Source organism: Anopheles gambiae, chromosome 2 (genome assembly GCF_943734735.2).
Source record: "Anopheles gambiae chromosome 2, idAnoGambNW_F1_1, whole genome shotgun sequence".
In the NCBI taxonomy this organism is placed as follows: Eukaryota; Metazoa; Arthropoda; class Insecta; order Diptera; family Culicidae; genus Anopheles; species Anopheles gambiae.
In genome coordinates this window covers 66634953-66653834 of record NC_064601.1, presented here as the reverse complement: position 1 = coordinate 66653834, position 18882 = coordinate 66634953, and the positions used below count along the sequence as shown (strand labels likewise).

Below are 18882 nucleotides of genomic sequence, written 5' to 3'. Positions count from 1 at the left end.
TATACTATAAAAATGACGGTATGTCATTAAAATTATTGTGAAAATGAGTTTAGAGTAATACAAAAATACGTTCAAGTTTTTTTTGCGTTTTGGTATAAAACTACAATGATTACTTTGATGTTTATTGTACTGTATTGATGCAAGTAATGACAATAACTTAAATGTTTATTAACAATTTATTGACGTCAAGAAAAAAAATGCCAAACAAATTTATCATGTTTATTTTTTCCATCACTGCACCACCACCAGACTCGTGTTTGTTTATAGATGAGGCCGGGCGAATCAATGTGCAATGTATCTAACATTTCGTATCTAACATTAGTATATACCAAAGTGTATGTAAACCAGGTGGGGTATCATAGCCCGTTTTTATAACCAAACGTGAACGTCACTTTTTGACAGAACGAAGCAAAACTTTTGCTCGAATATAGGCTTTCTGCTACTTTACAAATTCACAAAACACTCAGAACTCTTTAACCACATCGAAGAAGTCGCCGTCAACTAATATTCTGCCTTCCAATTTGGCCATATCACCGGTTGAATCTCCGGTAAGAAGGTAGTTCGTCTTGATCGCATTGATTCTCAATCCAATTCTTGCGTGGAAGATCGTCAATGCATGTCATTATCTAGTACTACCACTACCTTGTTTCGTGTGACACCTTCCAAGGCGATGATAAAGAGCTTTGGCTCAGACCCCTGTGAGATTCGAATATTTTCGACACCAAGTTTGATAATCTCACCTTGCACTCAGGTTCAATGCAAAAATGGTTTGTTAGGCCGCGGAGCCATGGGGATTCTCAGCGCTCATTATCTCAAGCACTCATGAGTGCTTTTGAGAAATCCTCGTTCTCAGCGTTTGTCGAATCGGAACAAAATCAGTTTTGAGAATCTTTGAGAATCTTTGAGAAAGTTAACGAGGCAGCGATCGGCTATCTGAAATATGAGCAATTGTGCTATTTGTTTTCCGGTAATCACTTTGGAAAATGTATTCAATGTTTATAATTGAAAAAAATTTTAAAAAAATATGCGATCAAAAACATATTTCCTATTTAAAGCTACAACTAAAGCTTGATTGGCAATATCAGTTTCTCAGAGTGAGTAAAACTGACGACGGCCACGGGCTCGCGTCTGAGAACAAGTTTTGAGTGCTTGAGAAACTTAAATGAGTGCTTGAGAACGTTTTCTCAGCTTGAGAAAGCCGCGTGGCCCCGCGGCCTTAACCTTCCGATGAGAATGATCCAAGCTGCAGTCCAAGCGGTACGAAAGTGACAGCTCAGCAGAATCTCCCAAGGTGTATGGATATTAAGAGGTGAAATGCTTTAGAGCAAAATTACATTTCACAACTTGACATAACAAAACTTGATACTTGGTATTAAAATCGGGAAGGGCTGGAGGGGGGTATAGAAAATAGTAGGCCGCGGGGCCATGGGGATTCTCAAAACTCATTTTCTCAAGCACTCATGAGTGCTTTTGAGAAATCCTCGTTCTCAGCGTTTGTCGAATCGGAACAAAATCGGTTTTGAGAATCTTTGAGAATCTTTGAGAAAGTTGACGATGCAGCGATCGGCTAACAGAAATATGGAGAATTGTGCTATTTGTTTATCGGAAATCACTTTGGAAAATGTATTCAATGTTTATAATTGAAAACGTTAAATAATATGCGATTAAAAACTGTTTTTCTGTTTAAAGTTCTAAATAAAGCTTGAGTGTCTATATCAGTCTCTCAGGGTGAGAAAAAACTGACGACGGCCACGGGCTTGAGTCTGAGAACAAGTTTTGAGTGCTTGAGAAACTTAAATGAGTGCTTGAGAACGTTTTCTCAGCTTGAGAAAGCCCCGTGGCCCCGCGGCCAAATATGGAGAATTGTGCTATATGTTTATCGGAAATCACTTTGGAAAATGTATTCAATGTTTATAATTGAAAAAGTAAAAAAAAATGCGATCAAAAACATATTTTATATTTAAAGCTCCAAATGAAACTTCAGTGGTTTTATCAGTTTCTCAGAGTGAGAAAAATTGACGACGGCCACGAGCTCGCGTCTGAGAACAAGTCTTGAGTGCTTGAGAAACTTAAATGAGTGCTTGAGAATGTTTTCTCAGCTTGAGAAAGCCCCGTGGCCCCGCGGCCGTATGCGATTTGACAAAACAATACTCAATGATGGCGCCCGGCAAACGCGCTAACAATTCACCTCCTCAATAAATACACCTTGAAATCGCCGAAAATGTTGTTAACACATTTAATATCTCGCTTCCGAACAATTTAATATCTCGCTGAAAGAATCAATGATATCTCGAAAGATTAATGAATCTCAAGGGTTTAAAAAACTCTTGAGCTTGAGCTTTTTATTATTCTTCTTCCTTTATTATTCTATATGGTCATGCTAGCCTATAAAAGCTTTCAAAACTTCTTAACGATACCACCTAGCCGGATAGTTTGTTTTGCTACGGGGAGACGGTCCAAGCGAGGATTGAACTCACGACGAATATGTTTTAGGTAGGATTGGCCAAATTAAATATTTTGAAAATAATACATCCCTAACGATTCACTAAGCCCTGGAAACATATAAATTTAAATGGATTTATGAATCTTATAGATTCAAGAATCTTTGAAGATACATGAATATTTAGAGATTCACGGATCTTTGAAAATTCATATGAAGATTCAGATGAATGAATCTCAACGAAAGATTCACGAAACCCATCACAAATGTCGTGTATGGAATATATCAGGGAATATTTTGTCATATAAAACAGTCTTTGAGACTAAGTTGTGTTCATTTAGAAGATGAATTATAAGCACCGACAGACCGACGTGACACTGGCGTTACAAAAGTGTCCCACACGAAAGTACTGTCATTTACCAGTGAGGCGATCACTTCTGTCAAAGTAAGCTCTGTTCACTGCTGCTTCGATGTAAACAACTTTTCTAAATACAAATTGCGAAGGAAGTGTGAGAGGCAAGATTTTGTGAGAATTATTGGACAAAACACCCAGGAAAATCATTTTATTAGTTTCCAAATCAATGCAAAAGATGTGAGAAGTACATAAAACAATACGCATTGGAATTTGCGAAGAAAAACAAAAAATGGGATTTAGCAGTTTTTTCTCTGTGTCAGTGTAGTAAGCGAATCATTATAGAGATGGCGCTAGTGTTTAACGTATTTTCATTTGAAATAAGGAGACAACTTTTGAAGCTCATTTTGTTCGAAGTGTCACGTCGGTTTGTCGGTGTTATAAGCGCGTTTGCCGGGCGACATTATTAGGTACGCTCATACACGGCATATCTTTCTTCGCGAATCTTTCCCCTTGCACTAGAAAAAAGTGTCAAAAAACGTGTCACCACGAATCTTCGCTGGCTAAAATGATCGTAATTTAACAGAATAACTCGTATAACATAGGTTCGTGTTGTAAGAAATGCACAATATACAACCGTTTAAACACTTATGCGATGGGAGCGATCGAAAAAATATGTTAAAATACGAATAAAAGAAATATATTTCTCTCTGTCAAAAGATTGCAAGCAACAATTTTTATTAGTTTGTTAGATAGTTTGGATTGCTCGAATAAGATTTGCCACGGACTGCTGGATTTCTTCCCCTACCTCAGTGGAAAAGTTCGTTTGAGAGATATTTTCGAACCGAATATGCCGTGTGAGAACTCGACTATTTATCAATATTTCCTAAAAACTAATCTAAAATTAGCTTTTTATGAAATTTTTATCTGTTTAAAACAATGTATTATTTTGCCATGAGACAGGAGTGGTAGTCTTATGGGGTCAACTACAGTCAGACCTCATAGGTTGAACGTCAATTGTATGCCAAGGCTTGTATGTATAAGGCTTGTTTTCGGGGAACGGTTTCTGCTTGAAAACTCCTGTCAAACTCACCGTTTCCATTTTGCAACGGAAAATCGAGCAGATATTGACGAATCTTTTTCATGCAATTTTTACTACTCGCAAAACAAATTCGAGCAGTCTTCGAGCTGACATAAGGCCTTGCACTGCTTACAAATTCATAACCCTAGCACCCTCGCATTTTAGTAGCTTGTGAGGGCAAGCAGTTTTTCGCCCCATTAAAAAATTATTATTTTGTGAAACGTGTCGTCATTTTTCCTAAATCCATAGGATTTCATAACGAAACTCATTTTTCTGTTAACGTTCTAAATGACCACATAACCACGCAATTGATAGTTTTTCAACATAACTGTTATGAAATGTTATTGTTTTACTATAATTAGTTGCCTTTTGACCATATTTATGAATTTTTAAGTGTTTTTTTTACCATAGTGCCATTATAGGTACACAAAACAGGCATGTTCCTATAGTGGTTATAGTTATAAAATCAATAAAAACAGGTCGTTTTAGATTTTGTCGAGGAAATTTTTGACATGTCGTACTGTTTTCACTAAAATAGCAACAAAAATGAGTTTTATGTAGGTAATTTACCAAAAAAAGGCCAAAATTCGCTTATATGGCTGAATGAAAAAATTGACTTCAAATCAAGCACACACTTCCGGGTGTAAGTTGACGACAGGTTTGATGGCGTACTTTAGCCAATAGTTTCAACAATCAAATTTATACATTTTTTACGATCAAATCACGCAAGAAATCAATATTATGGCAGTAATCTTTGCAATTTATACGAAAACAGCTTCGAAACTAAGTTTCATTGATATTATGCACTGTTTTGGAGGTATCTTCGTTTACCACCACTATAGGAACACAACCATATCATACTAACTATAGGAACCATAACACCGTTATAGGTACAATAAAGTAGTCACAAAAATATGTATTTTTTCGTAAATTTGATGTGTTTCATGGTAAAAATGGTTGTAATTACAAAGATAAAACATATTCCAATAGCTATGTGTTAAAATATTCAGAAATTGACGTTCCTGACACTTTAAATCCACTAAAACACATCGGTACCACTACAAATTGCACCACTGTTGGTACATTCACCCTATACGTCTAGCTGAATATTTTACACAAATATGCGAATTATGGCCGAAATAGGCATGGGGCGGTAAAAGTAATGATAGGGTTTGATAAAGTGACAATCAGTACACACGTATTGCTAAAAAATAAGCATTTAAATAGTGCAATAGCTACCAAAAACACATAAAAAACTAGAAAAAAGTCGTTTTATGGGAGCGCGATAAGTATTCGTCCATCTAGCTTTTTAATCATTTACGCTATCCAAACACTACGTAGACGTGAATTAAATTTATTATTATCAATCTGCTAGTGACTTCCTACTACATTAATGCATTACCGTTGTTTCAATTGCACTTCAAGCGGTCAGACAGGCACTAACGGCAGAGGAGTTAAACGAATGGAGCATAATGTCACCAAATCGTATCTTAAAATCCTATGCTTAACCTATCCTACTCATTTTTGAAGGTTACAAAATGTGTGGGAGGCCTCGTTTCTTCATTTGATCAGCGTTTGGCCAGTTTTCTGACACTAAATGTGTAACAAACTACCATGTAAGCAGCCATCCGAACTATTTGACAGGCGATATATCTGACGGATAAAGCGTCACAGCAACCAGCTGATGTGCAATGTAACCAAAAAACGTGTAAAAATCGTAACTAAATCCATTTAAGAACTTAAATGTCAAGCATTTCGTTCATTTTCGATCAACAGTCAATCATTTCTTCCAATTTGGAAATGCTCCGCTTAAGAAGATAATATATTCGAGTGATTATCGAAAACGGATGTTGTGTCTTCCCTAATAGGGAGTTCACTAGGTGCTCTGTCAATAGGTGCTCTGTTAGCTGTTCGATGTCTTAAAGACCTGTCATGATGCACTGCAATGACCACTGCTTATCTTTTCATCTTGAAAAAGAAGCATTTTCATAGTTTCAATGAATATCCTTGTACAGGGGGAAGATTCAACAAATAATTTACTAGTTATTTACATCCATAATAATATAAAAATCTTTCAAATTTCATATTGAAACATGTAAACAAACGTCCATGCCAAAACACATACAGTGCGTACACATTAGTACACTTAATAGTTTTATACGTTTCAAACTTGTATATTTCGTGTTACAATTGATTGTGAAGCATAATAATTATTGACAGCTATTTTAAATGTTTTTCTCGCAATTTTATGAAGAAAAAGAGACAAACTACGTACACAAACTTGAAAATGTCTCGGATAGAATTCTATCTACTGTCGCTTTTAAGTGTTTGACAGTCTAGGCACTCACAGCGCAGGTGGGTATCGAACATCACAGACAGAATCAAGTGACATATTCAACTCGATTATTGTCTTGTTTGTTTGTCTGTGTGTGACAGTGAACCTCCATATGATTATATGGTTTAGTTCGAGTCGGATGTCGTGTTCGATTGGTGCTAGAGCGCCGCCTTACCTGTCAGATATTTCGCCTGTCAAATAGTTCATTTCGGTGTATATTTCACCTTGTCTGGTCGTGCAGTTTGATAATTTTGATTGCCAAATCGCATATGCACCTTATAGAATGTTCACCTTAGAGAGATCTTCATCTTGAAGAGACATAAAATGTTTGGAATATTACGGGACCGTCAAATACGAGTAACTCTCTTTTGGACAGCTTCTATTCTATTGGACCAAACACTAGAGAACGGACACCAAACTGTAGAACTAAACTCGAGGATGGAGTACAGGATTACCCGAGCTCGTAAAATATTTTTTAGTGTGTAATTTTGCACCGACATAAGTGATGGGTACGGAGAAACGTGCATTATAATAAAAAAAAACATGAAATACAAAAAATTAATACTAACAACAGGCGAAATAGATGAAAACATTCAAACAACAGCGATATTACTATTTTCCACAAACATTGGGTCTGATCGCGAACAAAAGTCGATAACGGAGTGGATAATTTAGTCGATCGGTTAGCAACATTCCAATATGATTCAGTTGCGTTTTCTCAATCAGAATCTTCGGTATCCGATCGGTATGGCAGTGTAGTGGAATGGAGTTTGCCGCCATTGCCGGGTTTGATTTCTTCTTTTGGCTTTAGATAAAACACACTTAAATGTTTTGCTGGGAGTGTCGGCCCCATTGCTGAGGGGCGTAGTAGGTTTACATTGAGGTGGCCAGATGACAACTGACGTCTTAGTCATTAAGGTCAGGATTATGGATTGCCGAAGGCTAGTGGCCGTGAGCGGTTTGGAAAATTTTATTCATTCCGCAAAACAACACCTCTAAATGTAAACAAAAGTGTGATTGACAGATAGGCAAAACCAATGGCTACTCGAATCGGAAAGAGTTATCCATGGGTGGAGAAAATCTTGACCAGTTCCTGGCCCGCGTTCATCAGACTTGAGAAAAGTTCATCCATTAGAAACAAATGCGCCTCCATGTCACCGCTTTTGTCGTACTCCGCCTTGCAGAGTTTCTTCAGGAGCGATAGCTTAGTAGACACCGTCGTTTTTTGATGATGTTTCAGGAGTGCATCCCAGGTATCTTTGACCGACTTGTAGTCACGGATCAAAGGGTGCTGGCAGTCATCCACAAGAAGAGCGATCGTAGACCGGGCTTTAGCGTCACCTTCCTTCCAGGATTCGGTCAATGGTTCAGGGGCGGTCGTTGACACGAACTTCCACATGTTTTCCCGGACTAGCAACATTTCGAATTTGAATTGCCGTGTTTCATATCCACCGCTACGAAGCTTATCGGTACAACAATTTCCGCCACCCTTTTATAATGGTACTTGCTTCTAAAATTGTTCGCCTGGGTCCATAACCTGTTGGAACCCAGTAAATGTGTGGACTGTTCTCTTCAAGTGGTGTAAGCAAACTAACATTTATTGAAGATATGTATACATGACTACTATGATTAAATTCAATTCTGTATGCTTGTATTTCTTCAAAAACATGACATTTATGCTGGAATCCAGTAAAATATTATATTACTGAATTGTTTCTGTAAAAAAAACTTTAAAAACTTTAGCTACCATTTTTTCTTGCATTATTGCATAATACTTATACCAATTCTTGCATTATTGCTACTCGCACTTTGATACTCGCACTCAGGTCCATGCACACCGATCTCCATTCGGCCTTTGATCGCGTTAACCATCTTGCTTTGTCACAGAAGCTGTTGAAATTTGTCGTCCGTTGTGATTTTGTTAAATGGATCGTCTCTTATCTTTGCCATCGTACCTTTATCGTCAAAATAGGAGATAGTATGTCGCAAGATTACTCCAATGTTGCTGGTGTCCCTCAAGGAAGCGTCCGTTACTGTTTAATATCTTTATCAACGACGTAGTTTAGGCAGTACCGGAATTTTTAATGTTATTATATGCTGACGATTTAAAATTGTACTCTGCCATCAGAAATAGTAGTGATTTTTTTATAACTGCAGTACGCTGTCTCCCTGTTCCAATCTTGGTGTTCTGCGATTATGTTATCTGTTAAAATCAGTAATTGCACTGTTATATCCTTTTCTTGCAGTAAGAACCCTTTAAAACACAACTACAAACTTATGAACGGCACATTTTCTCGTTCCGAGTTAGTATTAGATTTAGGTGTTATTTTAGACTCTAATCTTAGCCTAAATCAACATTTTGGCGCTTTTTTTACCAAATCAAACAGGACTTTAGGTTTGATACTTTGGTCCAGCGGTATGTTTCATGATCCTTTGTAACTAAACGCGTTGTATTGTTGTTTTGTTCGTCCGATCATTGAATATGCGTCTGTTGCGTGGACCCCGTTTCACATTACTAAAATCGATAAGATCGAAAAAATAAAAAATCAGTCTAATTGCCATTAGTAGGCTGCCATGGAAAATAAATCAATCTGAGTTTCCATCGTACTGGTCGCGCTGTTTATTGTTAGGGCTTGATATTTTGGAGAATCGTAGAAAAGTGGGGTTATTCATGTTTAAATTGTTGACTGGACCCATCGATGCTCCTTACTTGTTGTCCTCGCTAAATGTTTACGTTCCAAGTAGAGTTTTGAGACCCCGACGAATTTTAGTCATTGACCACCGCTCTCGTATCGTTGCTTAGTATGACTAAATTTTTAATTATTGTTATAGTGTTGTCGATCTGTTCTTTAATTTTCCCAAATGCTCTAAAAATTTGCCCTGCACAAGTATAGTTGTAGGTCAAGGCTTAAGTATTATATGTAGGCTACGGAAGCCAGATGTAATTAATGAAGTAAATAAATAAATAAATAAATAAATAAATAAATAAATAAATGAATAAATAAATAAATAAATAAATAAATAAATAAATAAATAAATAAATAAATAAATACATAAATACATAAATACATAAATACATAAATACATAAATACATAAATACATAAATAAATAAATAAATAAATAAATAAATTAATAAATAAATAAGTAAATAGATAAATAAATAAATAAATAAATAAATAAATAAATAAATAAATAAAAAAAAATAAATAAATAAATAAATAAATAAATAAATAAATAAATAAAACATGTGTTCAATAACTCCAAACACATACATCATGACGCGATGTTTAAAAAAAATCTAAGTTTAATTTCTACAGCGCTACAACCGAGCGGTCCATAACTGCATGCAATACTCAATAGCTGTTTTGTACCCTTCTCCTGAGCGTTTCAAATACAGGGGCCCCTTCCGTTTTAAGTTCGTAGGCTGAAATTTCAGCCTGTCAGCTGTTTGCATTGTGTAGCAGTTTTCGAGTAGCTATCTAAGTAGGAATAATATACAGGTGGGCTTATCCCAAGGTGTATGAATTTCGAAAGCTGTTTTTTTTATCGCTTCTGCTTCTGAATGAAAATTTATGTATTCAGAATGTAAAAGAGTATTTTATGTATTCGTCAAGCCTCCAGAGAGCTTGTTTAAGCAAAAGTTTTCACCCGTTCTGTTAAAAAGTGATGTTCAAATTTGGATATAAAAACATGCTATGAGACCAGCTAGACTACATCCACTTAGATTATGGATCCATCACCTGATTTCTTTAATGCACCTTGGGATAAATGTAAACACCACCTTGTTTTGCCATTATTTCGAGCAGATATTCGAATCTAATTCTAGCTTTGGGGCTAGAATAATCTAGACTGAAAATTGCACGCTAGTTTTATGCGTGATTTTGTATAGAGTGTATACATGATTTCAGCATCCAACTGTCAAACTCTATACAAAAATCTGACTAGAATCGTGAAGGGCCCCACAGTCAGAATTCAATAGTTGAACGTTTTTTAGTTGGTGTGCTTTTTAGTTGAACGCTCAATAGTTGGCTGACAATTAAAAAACATGCATTATTTGTATGAGAAACCCGGTTTTTGAAAAATTTAAAAATTCATCCATCACTAGTATGTATTCCTACATGTCACCAATGAACCCTTTTTGAGAAAAAAATGTATCGCAATATAGGTGTTACTGGTCTGTATTAGAGTTGGGCAAAACGCACAAAAAGCGGAACTGGGTCCGGACGATTCTAACAAATTTCGGACCCAGTTCCGAAGGGTAGGTTCAATCCGACAAGCCGGAACCGCCTGGAATCGTCGGAATCGTCGGAATCGTGCGGAGTCGTTGGAACCGTCCGGAATTGTCTGGATTCGACCGGAATTGACCGGAATCGCTGGAATCGCCCGGAATCGGCCGGAATCGCCTGGAATCATTCGGAATCGTCTGGAATCGTCAGAATTCCATTTCATTTCATGTCATTTATTCAGTGCATAGTCTAATACAAATACAGTGAACCCTCTCTTATTTGAGAGGCGATGGGACTGTCGAATAAGAGGGCTTTTCAAATTACAGAGGTGGAAAGTGAATGAAAGGTCCATCCAAACAAGAAAGAGACAGAACATTTAGTATGCAGCCTTAACTGTTGCTATAGGAAACTGCGAACAGGATTGCCAATTTGAGCATACATCATTCAATAACCATGGCAACTCCATACACAAATAAGAGGGACACAGATTTCAGAGGTTTTCCAAATTAGAGGAACAAAAATGGAAATCAAGGGACTGTGCTAAATGTTCAAATAAAGAGAGGTTTTTCAAATTGGAGGCAGGATTCCGGTCGATTCCGGGCGATTCCTGCCGACTCCGGTCGGTTCCGACTGTTCCGACGATTCCGGACGATTCGAACGACTCCGCACGATTCCAGACGATTTCAGACGGTTCCGGACGATTCCGGACGATCCCGGGCGATTCCGACGATTCCGGACGATTCCGACGTATCCGGACGATTCCGGTAGATTCTGGAAGATTCCGGACGATTCCGGACGATTCCGGTGGAACTAGCGATTCTTTCTCTCTGGAATCGGAATCCAGAGATAAGATAAATTTTGCACTTCATAAATTGAAATCATCTTTTTCACAGGGCCCTGATGGTATTGTTCCCTCTATTCCTGTTTAAGAAACTAAACATTGTGAAATCCATGGAGACAGACAATTAATCAAATAAATTAATTAAAAAAAAACAAATATGTGGAGCAGTATTAATAGATTAGCCGGTCTCGTAGTACAGTCGTCAACTCGTACGACTTAACAACATGCCCGTCATGGGTTCGATCCCCAAATAGACCGTGCCGCCATACGTAGGATTGACTATCCTGCTATGGGGGAAATCAATTAGTCACTGAAAGCCAAGCCCACAAGTGGGTACAGGCAGGCCTTGACCGACATCGGTTGTTGAGCCAAAGAAGAAGAAGAAGATTAATAGATTAACAAAAGGCCACAACTGTGTGCATACAAAAACACTTATAGACATAATGAGCATATCTAACCTTTCTAACATATGGACTTACGCTTTTCTAAGAAACAAACATCTGTAAATAACAAGCAATAACAACTCACAAAATATGCTAGTAACGGATGGTGACAAGGGGATGTCATATTACCCATACTATATTTAACATGTACACCAAAGATAAACAGAAACCCATACACGAAACACACCCATTTAATTCAATAATTCAATATACAGACGATTGTGTCATCCTCAGCGATTGAACAAATGAACAGGAATTACAAGCAAACCGCCAGAGAGCACTAAACGCTTTCACCAAAATAGTGGAATTGTTAAGACTAACCATAAATATATCAAAAACGAAATACAGGCGGTCCCCGAAATACACGGTTAATGGGGACCGAAAACGGCCGCAAAATACCGCGTATCTCGAATTTCCGCGTAAGTCGAATCTAATGATTTCCAGCTAAAATATCACAAATTTTCGTGTAATTTTGCAAGTAGGGGGCGGTTTTAGTCATTTTATGAATTATTTGATATGATCCTGACTGAATATAACAGTTTTAAACCTTTTTAAAAAGTTTTTAACATTGGATCGAAACGGAAATTATTTGGCAATTTACAATTGATGTGTCAAAACAGTACAATTTTCTCAAAGAACTGTCAAATTTAGAAAACCGTGTATCTCCGAATCCGCGTATAAGAGGTACCGTGTATCTCGGGGACCGCCTGTACATTTTCTTTGAAAAAAAAAAAAACAATTAAATTAAATATATTAATATGTTGTTAAAAAACCAACAATAAAGATATCCTAAAACAAAACAAAAACACTAGAATACATATACAAAAATAATAATGACAAACCAACCATTTTCACTGACGGAAGTTCGTCCATAAAAACAACAATTGCTATTAAAAAGCACTAAAAATGGTGGTAGAATTAAAAATTGAAAAACCAATCATATATACAGATAGTCTAACTTCTTGCACTGTTCTAAGCAAAATTTCCTAGGACACACAAATTGAGGATATATTTTATAATAGCTTAAACATGCAAACAGAACAGATACTCGAATTGGATGGATCCTTTCATACTTAGGAATAAAAGGGAACGACATTGTAGACGATTTAGCGAAAAAAGGATACCATATCAAACACGACAAAAAGAACAAAATCAGATACACGCAATCAATATATTCAAGAATGAAATGAAAAATGAGAATGAAAAAATCTTGTGCTTTCAAAATGAATTTAAAAAAGAAATATGGCCCAAACACATACAACTAAAAGGCAATGAAATAAATACTATAAATCAAATAATATCAGGACACGACTGCTCAGAATATTGGCTCAGCATTTTCAAAATAACAGAAAATGGATCATGTGAAATATGCCTGACACCAGAAACAGGAAGACACAAAATTTTCGATTCAATTTCATGAGTATTTTTACAAGATGCATAGAAATCTCTATGACACAAACAGAAACAGAGGGTAAACATAACAAATAACCAGAAAAAATAATACTGATTAAAAAAAAAGAAACAAATCGAACACAACACTAAAATTCTTTCTCCACAAATATATGAACAGAATTCGTAATCAAACAATATGATCAGTAAAAAAACAAGTAACAACATCACTACTCGCAAACATAAATGATTAAATTGAATTAAATTAAATCAAAAACCATAGAAAGAGAACTTGTAGGAAAAAGCGCCTAAAGAAAACAAACCGAATGCCGCCCAGTAGAAGGCAGACAAAATACAATACAATAAAATACAAAAAAAAAACCGGAGGAAATGTGCACTATTCCGATACTATGCGAAGAAAAGACTAAGCAACTAACGACATAACATAAACCAACCTGGACCTGAAAAGTGATATGATACAGTACAGTACCACTCTCATACTCAGATGATACGTCTTTGATTATACCTCCCAAAAGAGAGTATAGGACGATGTAATTCATCAACCTAAAAGAAGAAGAAGGAACGCGATTAGCATTGATCCCTTAAGATGTTAGTAAGGTCCAAACTTAAACTTGTTTGTAATGGAATGTAGTATGTGCAATATTAATGAATTCAGAACGTCCTCCTTCATTATTTGATTGTCCAATGCCTTAATACACTACATCACTTTATTGGAATATTGTTTTTTTTTCTATTTGTACATAACTAAACAAGAGCCATTCATATGCTAATGCAATGATAACGCCTATAAATTTTTGAAATCGCCTAATGCTAATTTCTATGTTACCATTTTTTCATGTTTTTTTAGGACGGCTGATGCGACGCAGGGTTATAGTAAGGGAGGAGGACCGTCATCTTCACAAACAGTGCCTCGATCCGCGGCTAGTCCATTATCTCCACCAAGGCCAGGCCCGGGAGCTGCTGGTGCCGCAAATTATCCATCGTTTGGTGGTGCTCCGGCGAGAGAATCACCTCTGCGATATGTGCAAAATAATTCGTATGTTCCTGCCTTTATTCGAGATGCGAGCCCATTCAGCCGTGTTCCACAGGTACAGCAAATCGTCACTGAGTACCGGCAAGCGGTTCCTTCATCGGTTACCGGCGGAACAAGCGTGGTGCCCAATAGCATAGTCGTCTCTCCTTCTATCAGCATTGTCAACAATATGGATGTGGGACCGTTACATTCGGCATCACATCACATTCAGCAGCAACAACAGCAGTCGCAACAATCACAACAGTCCCAACAGTCACAGCTGCTCCAACAACAACAATCGCAGAACCAACAGCAGCTTCATCATCAGTCTCCGCAGCCGCAACAGCAATCACTGCAGCAACAACAGTCGCAGTTGGAGGAACAGAAATCACTGCAGCAACAGTCGCAGTTGGAGCAACAGCAATCACAGCAGCAGCAACAATCGCAGCAACAGCAGTCGCAGAAACAGCAGTCTCAGCAACAACAGCAGCCACAGCAACAACAGCAGCCACAGCAACAACAGCAGCCACAGCAACAACAACAGCAACATTCGCAGCAATTTATGCAACCACTACAGCATCATTTGCAACATCAGCATCCAAAGCAGGAAGAGTCGCAGTCACTACGACCACAGGAACAGCAGCTCCGTCAGCCGCAACCGCAGCCGAAGCAGTCGCAGTCGCAGTCGCAGTCGCAGTCGCAGTCGCAGTCGCAGTCGCAGTCGCAGTCGCAGTCGCTGTCGCAGGAAGAGTCACAGTCGCAACCACAGCCAGAGCCACAGCCGCAACCAGAGCCACAACCGCAGTCTCAACCACAGTTACAGTCGCTGTCGCAGCCAGAGCCACAACCACAATCTCAACCACAGTTACAGTCGCTGCCGCAGCCAGAGCCACAGCCGCAGTCTCAATCACAGTTACAGACCCAAGCACAGGCACAGCCGCAGTCTCAACCACAGGCACAGCCACAGCCACAGGCACAGGCACAGACACAGCTACAGCCACAGGCACCAGGACAGGTACAGGCACCGGCACAGCCGCAGTCTCAACCACAAGCACAGGCGCAGACACAGACACAGGCACAGCCAGAGCCACAGAGCCAGGCACAGGCACAGCAACAGTCACAGCAGTCGAAGTCGGAAGCGCAGTCACATTCGCAGCCTCAGTTAGAGGTGCAATCCTTGTCGCAACCGCTGTTGCAATCGCTGTCGGAGAATCAGATGCAGACGCAGTCCCAGTCAGAAACTCAGACGCATACGCAGCCTATTTCGCAGCCGAAGCCGCATTCGCAGACGCAAATGCAACAGCCGTCGCAACTAAAACCGCAGTCTCGGTCGAAACCGGAGTCGCAGTCTAAGTCTCAGTTAGAGTCGCTAACGTATACGCTGCCGCAGATACAATCTTCACCAGAACAACAGTCGCAATCACAAAAACCACTCAAAGAGCAACAAGAACAACAACAAGAGCAACAAAAACAACAGCAGCAGGCGCAGCAGGAGCAACAACAACAACAGCAGCAACAGAAATCACAAGTGCAACAACAGCAACGGCAACAACCGCAACAACATCAGCCTCAGTCGCCACAACAACCACAGCAACCACAGGAGCAACAGCAATCACAAGAGACACAGCAATCACAGGAGCCACAACGGTCTCAACAGCCACAGGAGCCACAAGAGCCACATCAACCACAGGAACCACAAGAGCCTCATCAACCACAGGCGTCTCAACAACCACAGGAGCCACAACAGTCTCAACAGCCACAGGGTCCACAGCAGCAACAGCAGCCACAGCAGCCACAGCAGCCACAGCAGCCACAGCAGCCACAGCAGTCACAGCAGCCACAGCAGCCACAGCAGCCACAGCAGCCACAGCAGCCACAGCAGCCACAGCAGCCACAGCAGCCACAGCAGTCACAGCAGCCACAGCAACCACAGCAACCACAGCAACCACAGCAGCCACAGCAACCACAGCAACCACAGCAACCACAGCAGCTACAGCAGCTACAGCAGCTACAGCAGCCACAGCAGCCACAGCAGCCACAGCAGCCACAGCAGCCACAGCAGCCACAGCAGCCACAGCAGCCACAGCAGCCACAGCAGCCACAGCAGCCACAGCAGCCACAGCAGCCACAGCAAGCACAGCAGCCACAGCAGTCACAGCAGTCACATCAGCCACAGCAGCCACAGCAGCCACAGCAGCCACTGCAGCCACAGAAGCCACAGCAGTCACAGCAGCCACAGCAGCCACAGCAGTCACAGCAGCTACAACAGCCAGAATTGCCTGAACTGCCACAGCAGCAACAACAATCACAGCAACCACAACAGCAACAGCAGCCACAGCAGCAACAGCAGCAACAGCAGCAACAGCAGCAACAGCAGCAACAGCAGCAACAGCAGCAACAGCAGCAACAGCAGCAACAGCAGCAACAGCAGCAACAGCAGCAACAGCAGCAACAGCAGCAACAGCAACAACAGACACAACAGACACAACAGACAAAGCAGTCTCAGCAGCCTCAGCAGCAACATCAAAAACAGCAGCCACAGCAGCCACAGCAGCCACAGCCACAACAGCAACAGCCCCAGCAGATACAGCTACAGCAAGCACAACAGCCACTGCACCCAAAGCTTGCAAAGCAATCACAGCACCTACAACTGCCACATCAGCCACAACAGCAACATCAACCACAGGCGTCTCAACAACCACAGCAGCAGTCGCAACAGCAACAGCAGCTACATCAGCCACAGAAACAACTACAGACGCAGCTGCAGTTGCAGCAGTCACAGCAGTCACCTCAATCACAGCAGCTGACGCAGCAGCAGCAGTCACAGCGGTTACAGCAACCACAACGGCATCATATGCAACAACAACAACAACAACAACAACAGCAACAGCAACAGCAACAGCAACAGCAACAGCAACAGCAACAGCAACAGCAACAGCAACAGCAACAGCAACAGCAACAGCAACAGCAACAGCAACAGCAACAGCAACAGCAACAGCAACAGCAACAGCAACAGCAACAGCAACAGCAACAGCAACAGCAACAGCAACAGCAACAGCAACAGCAACAGCAACAGCAACAGCAACAGCAACAGCAACAGCAACAGCAACAGCAACAGCAACAGCAACAGCAACAGCAACAGCAACAGCAACAGCAACAGCAACAGCAACAGCAACAGCAACAGCAACAGCAACAGCAACAGCAACAGCAACAGCAACAGCAACAGCAACAGCAACAGCAACAGCAACAGCAACAGCAACAGCGGCAACATCAGCAATATCAGCAGCCACGGCCGCCTCAGCCGCAAACTATTCTAGGGCAACCATCTTCAGTTTCTTCACAACATGTTGGAGGAGGAACTCCCATAATGGTTACATCATTGCCACAGCAACAAATACCCCATCTCCCTCTATTAGTACAGCAGATTCCACAGCAGATGGCGCAACAAACATCAAGGCAACGTATTACTTTGCTCCATCCTTCACCAGATTATCTTCTGCAATCTTCGAGATCAGTAGTCCCAGCGGTAACCGACAGCAATGGACCACCGGCATTTAAAAAGATACGATTAAATGAGGTTGTCGGTTCACAGCATCCGCCGCCAGTTGTTGGCTCCGCTGTGCCACTGCCAATTGGTAGTACTAGCAATGCAACGACGCTGCTGAAGATAGATACTAGGGAATCGCCGGTTGTTATGGTAACTTCGGGAGCATACCATCCGCAAGTGGAAGCTATCTCGCCTACACTGCCCAGTGATCCCATGGAAGAGTTGCGTGCCACAAAGGACGAATTGTTACAACAAATTGCGAAGGTAGATAATGAGATTGACAAGGCGGAGAAGAAGATTGCGTCATTGAAGAAAAAGCAGGAATCACTCGAGGAAGCATCTGCTAAACCACCGATTGAAGAAAGCTCCTCAGAGGCGCAACCTAAGCACCGCAATCTAGCGCAAAAAATATATGCGGAAAATCGTAAACGTGCCTCCGCAGCTCATGCCGTCCTAAGTACGCTCTGTTCATACGGAGCTGACCCTCTTCCGTTGTATAATCAGCCGACGGATGCGGAAATGTGCCGGGAAATACAAGAACGTCATCGGTTGTTTAAGCAACGACTGTTGTTGCACTTCCGGAAGATCAAAACAGAACGTGCCGCAAAGCAGTGCGAGATAACCGAACGTTACGCCCTACTATCGCAGGAATGGACCAAGCGCGTCGATAAGCTAGAGGCGAGCGCCAAGCGTAAGGCAAAAGAGGCCAAGAATCGCGAGTTCTTTGAAAAGGTTTTTCCGGAGCTTCGAAAGCAGCGGGAAGATAAGGAACGATTTAATCGTGTAGGTTCTAGAATAAAATCTGAAGCCGATCTTGAAGAGATCATGGATGGTCTTCAAGAACAGGTAAGTTAACAAATGGATCTTATAGTATTAAATGGTAACCATGAACATGTTTATTCATACGATTCTTCCGATGTTTTTAGGCCATGGAGGATAAGAAAATGCGCTCATATGCTGTGATTCCACCTTTAATGTTAGACTCCAGACAAAGAAGGCTAGTGTTTAATAACGAAAATGGAGCGCTAATAGACATGGAAACGGAATTTAAGGTAAGAAAAACAAGCAAGATTAGTCGTTTTTTTAGTCGTGCGACAACAATGAGAGAAATTTATAGAGAAATGTTTTTTTTACGAATGAAATATCTGACAGGCAATGTCAAAGGGTTGTGGAGATACAACTTTGGCTTTCGAT

At 40.4% G+C, this 18882-nt stretch overlaps 1 protein-coding gene across 19 annotated transcripts in view; it reads left to right on the top strand.

The window, feature by feature from the left end:
• Positions 1–18882, top strand: part of LOC4576575 (uncharacterized) — a 64038-nt gene that overhangs the window by 14141 nt on the left and 31015 nt on the right. For all 19 annotated transcript variants that reach the window (XM_061651352.1, XM_061651355.1, XM_061651347.1 and 16 more), the window contains 2 exons: positions 13977–18534; positions 18615–18740. In XM_061651352.1, the coding sequence (XP_061507336.1) occupies positions 13977–18534; positions 18615–18740 (4684 nt within the window). The remainder of the gene's footprint in view (positions 1–13976; positions 18535–18614; positions 18741–18882) is intronic.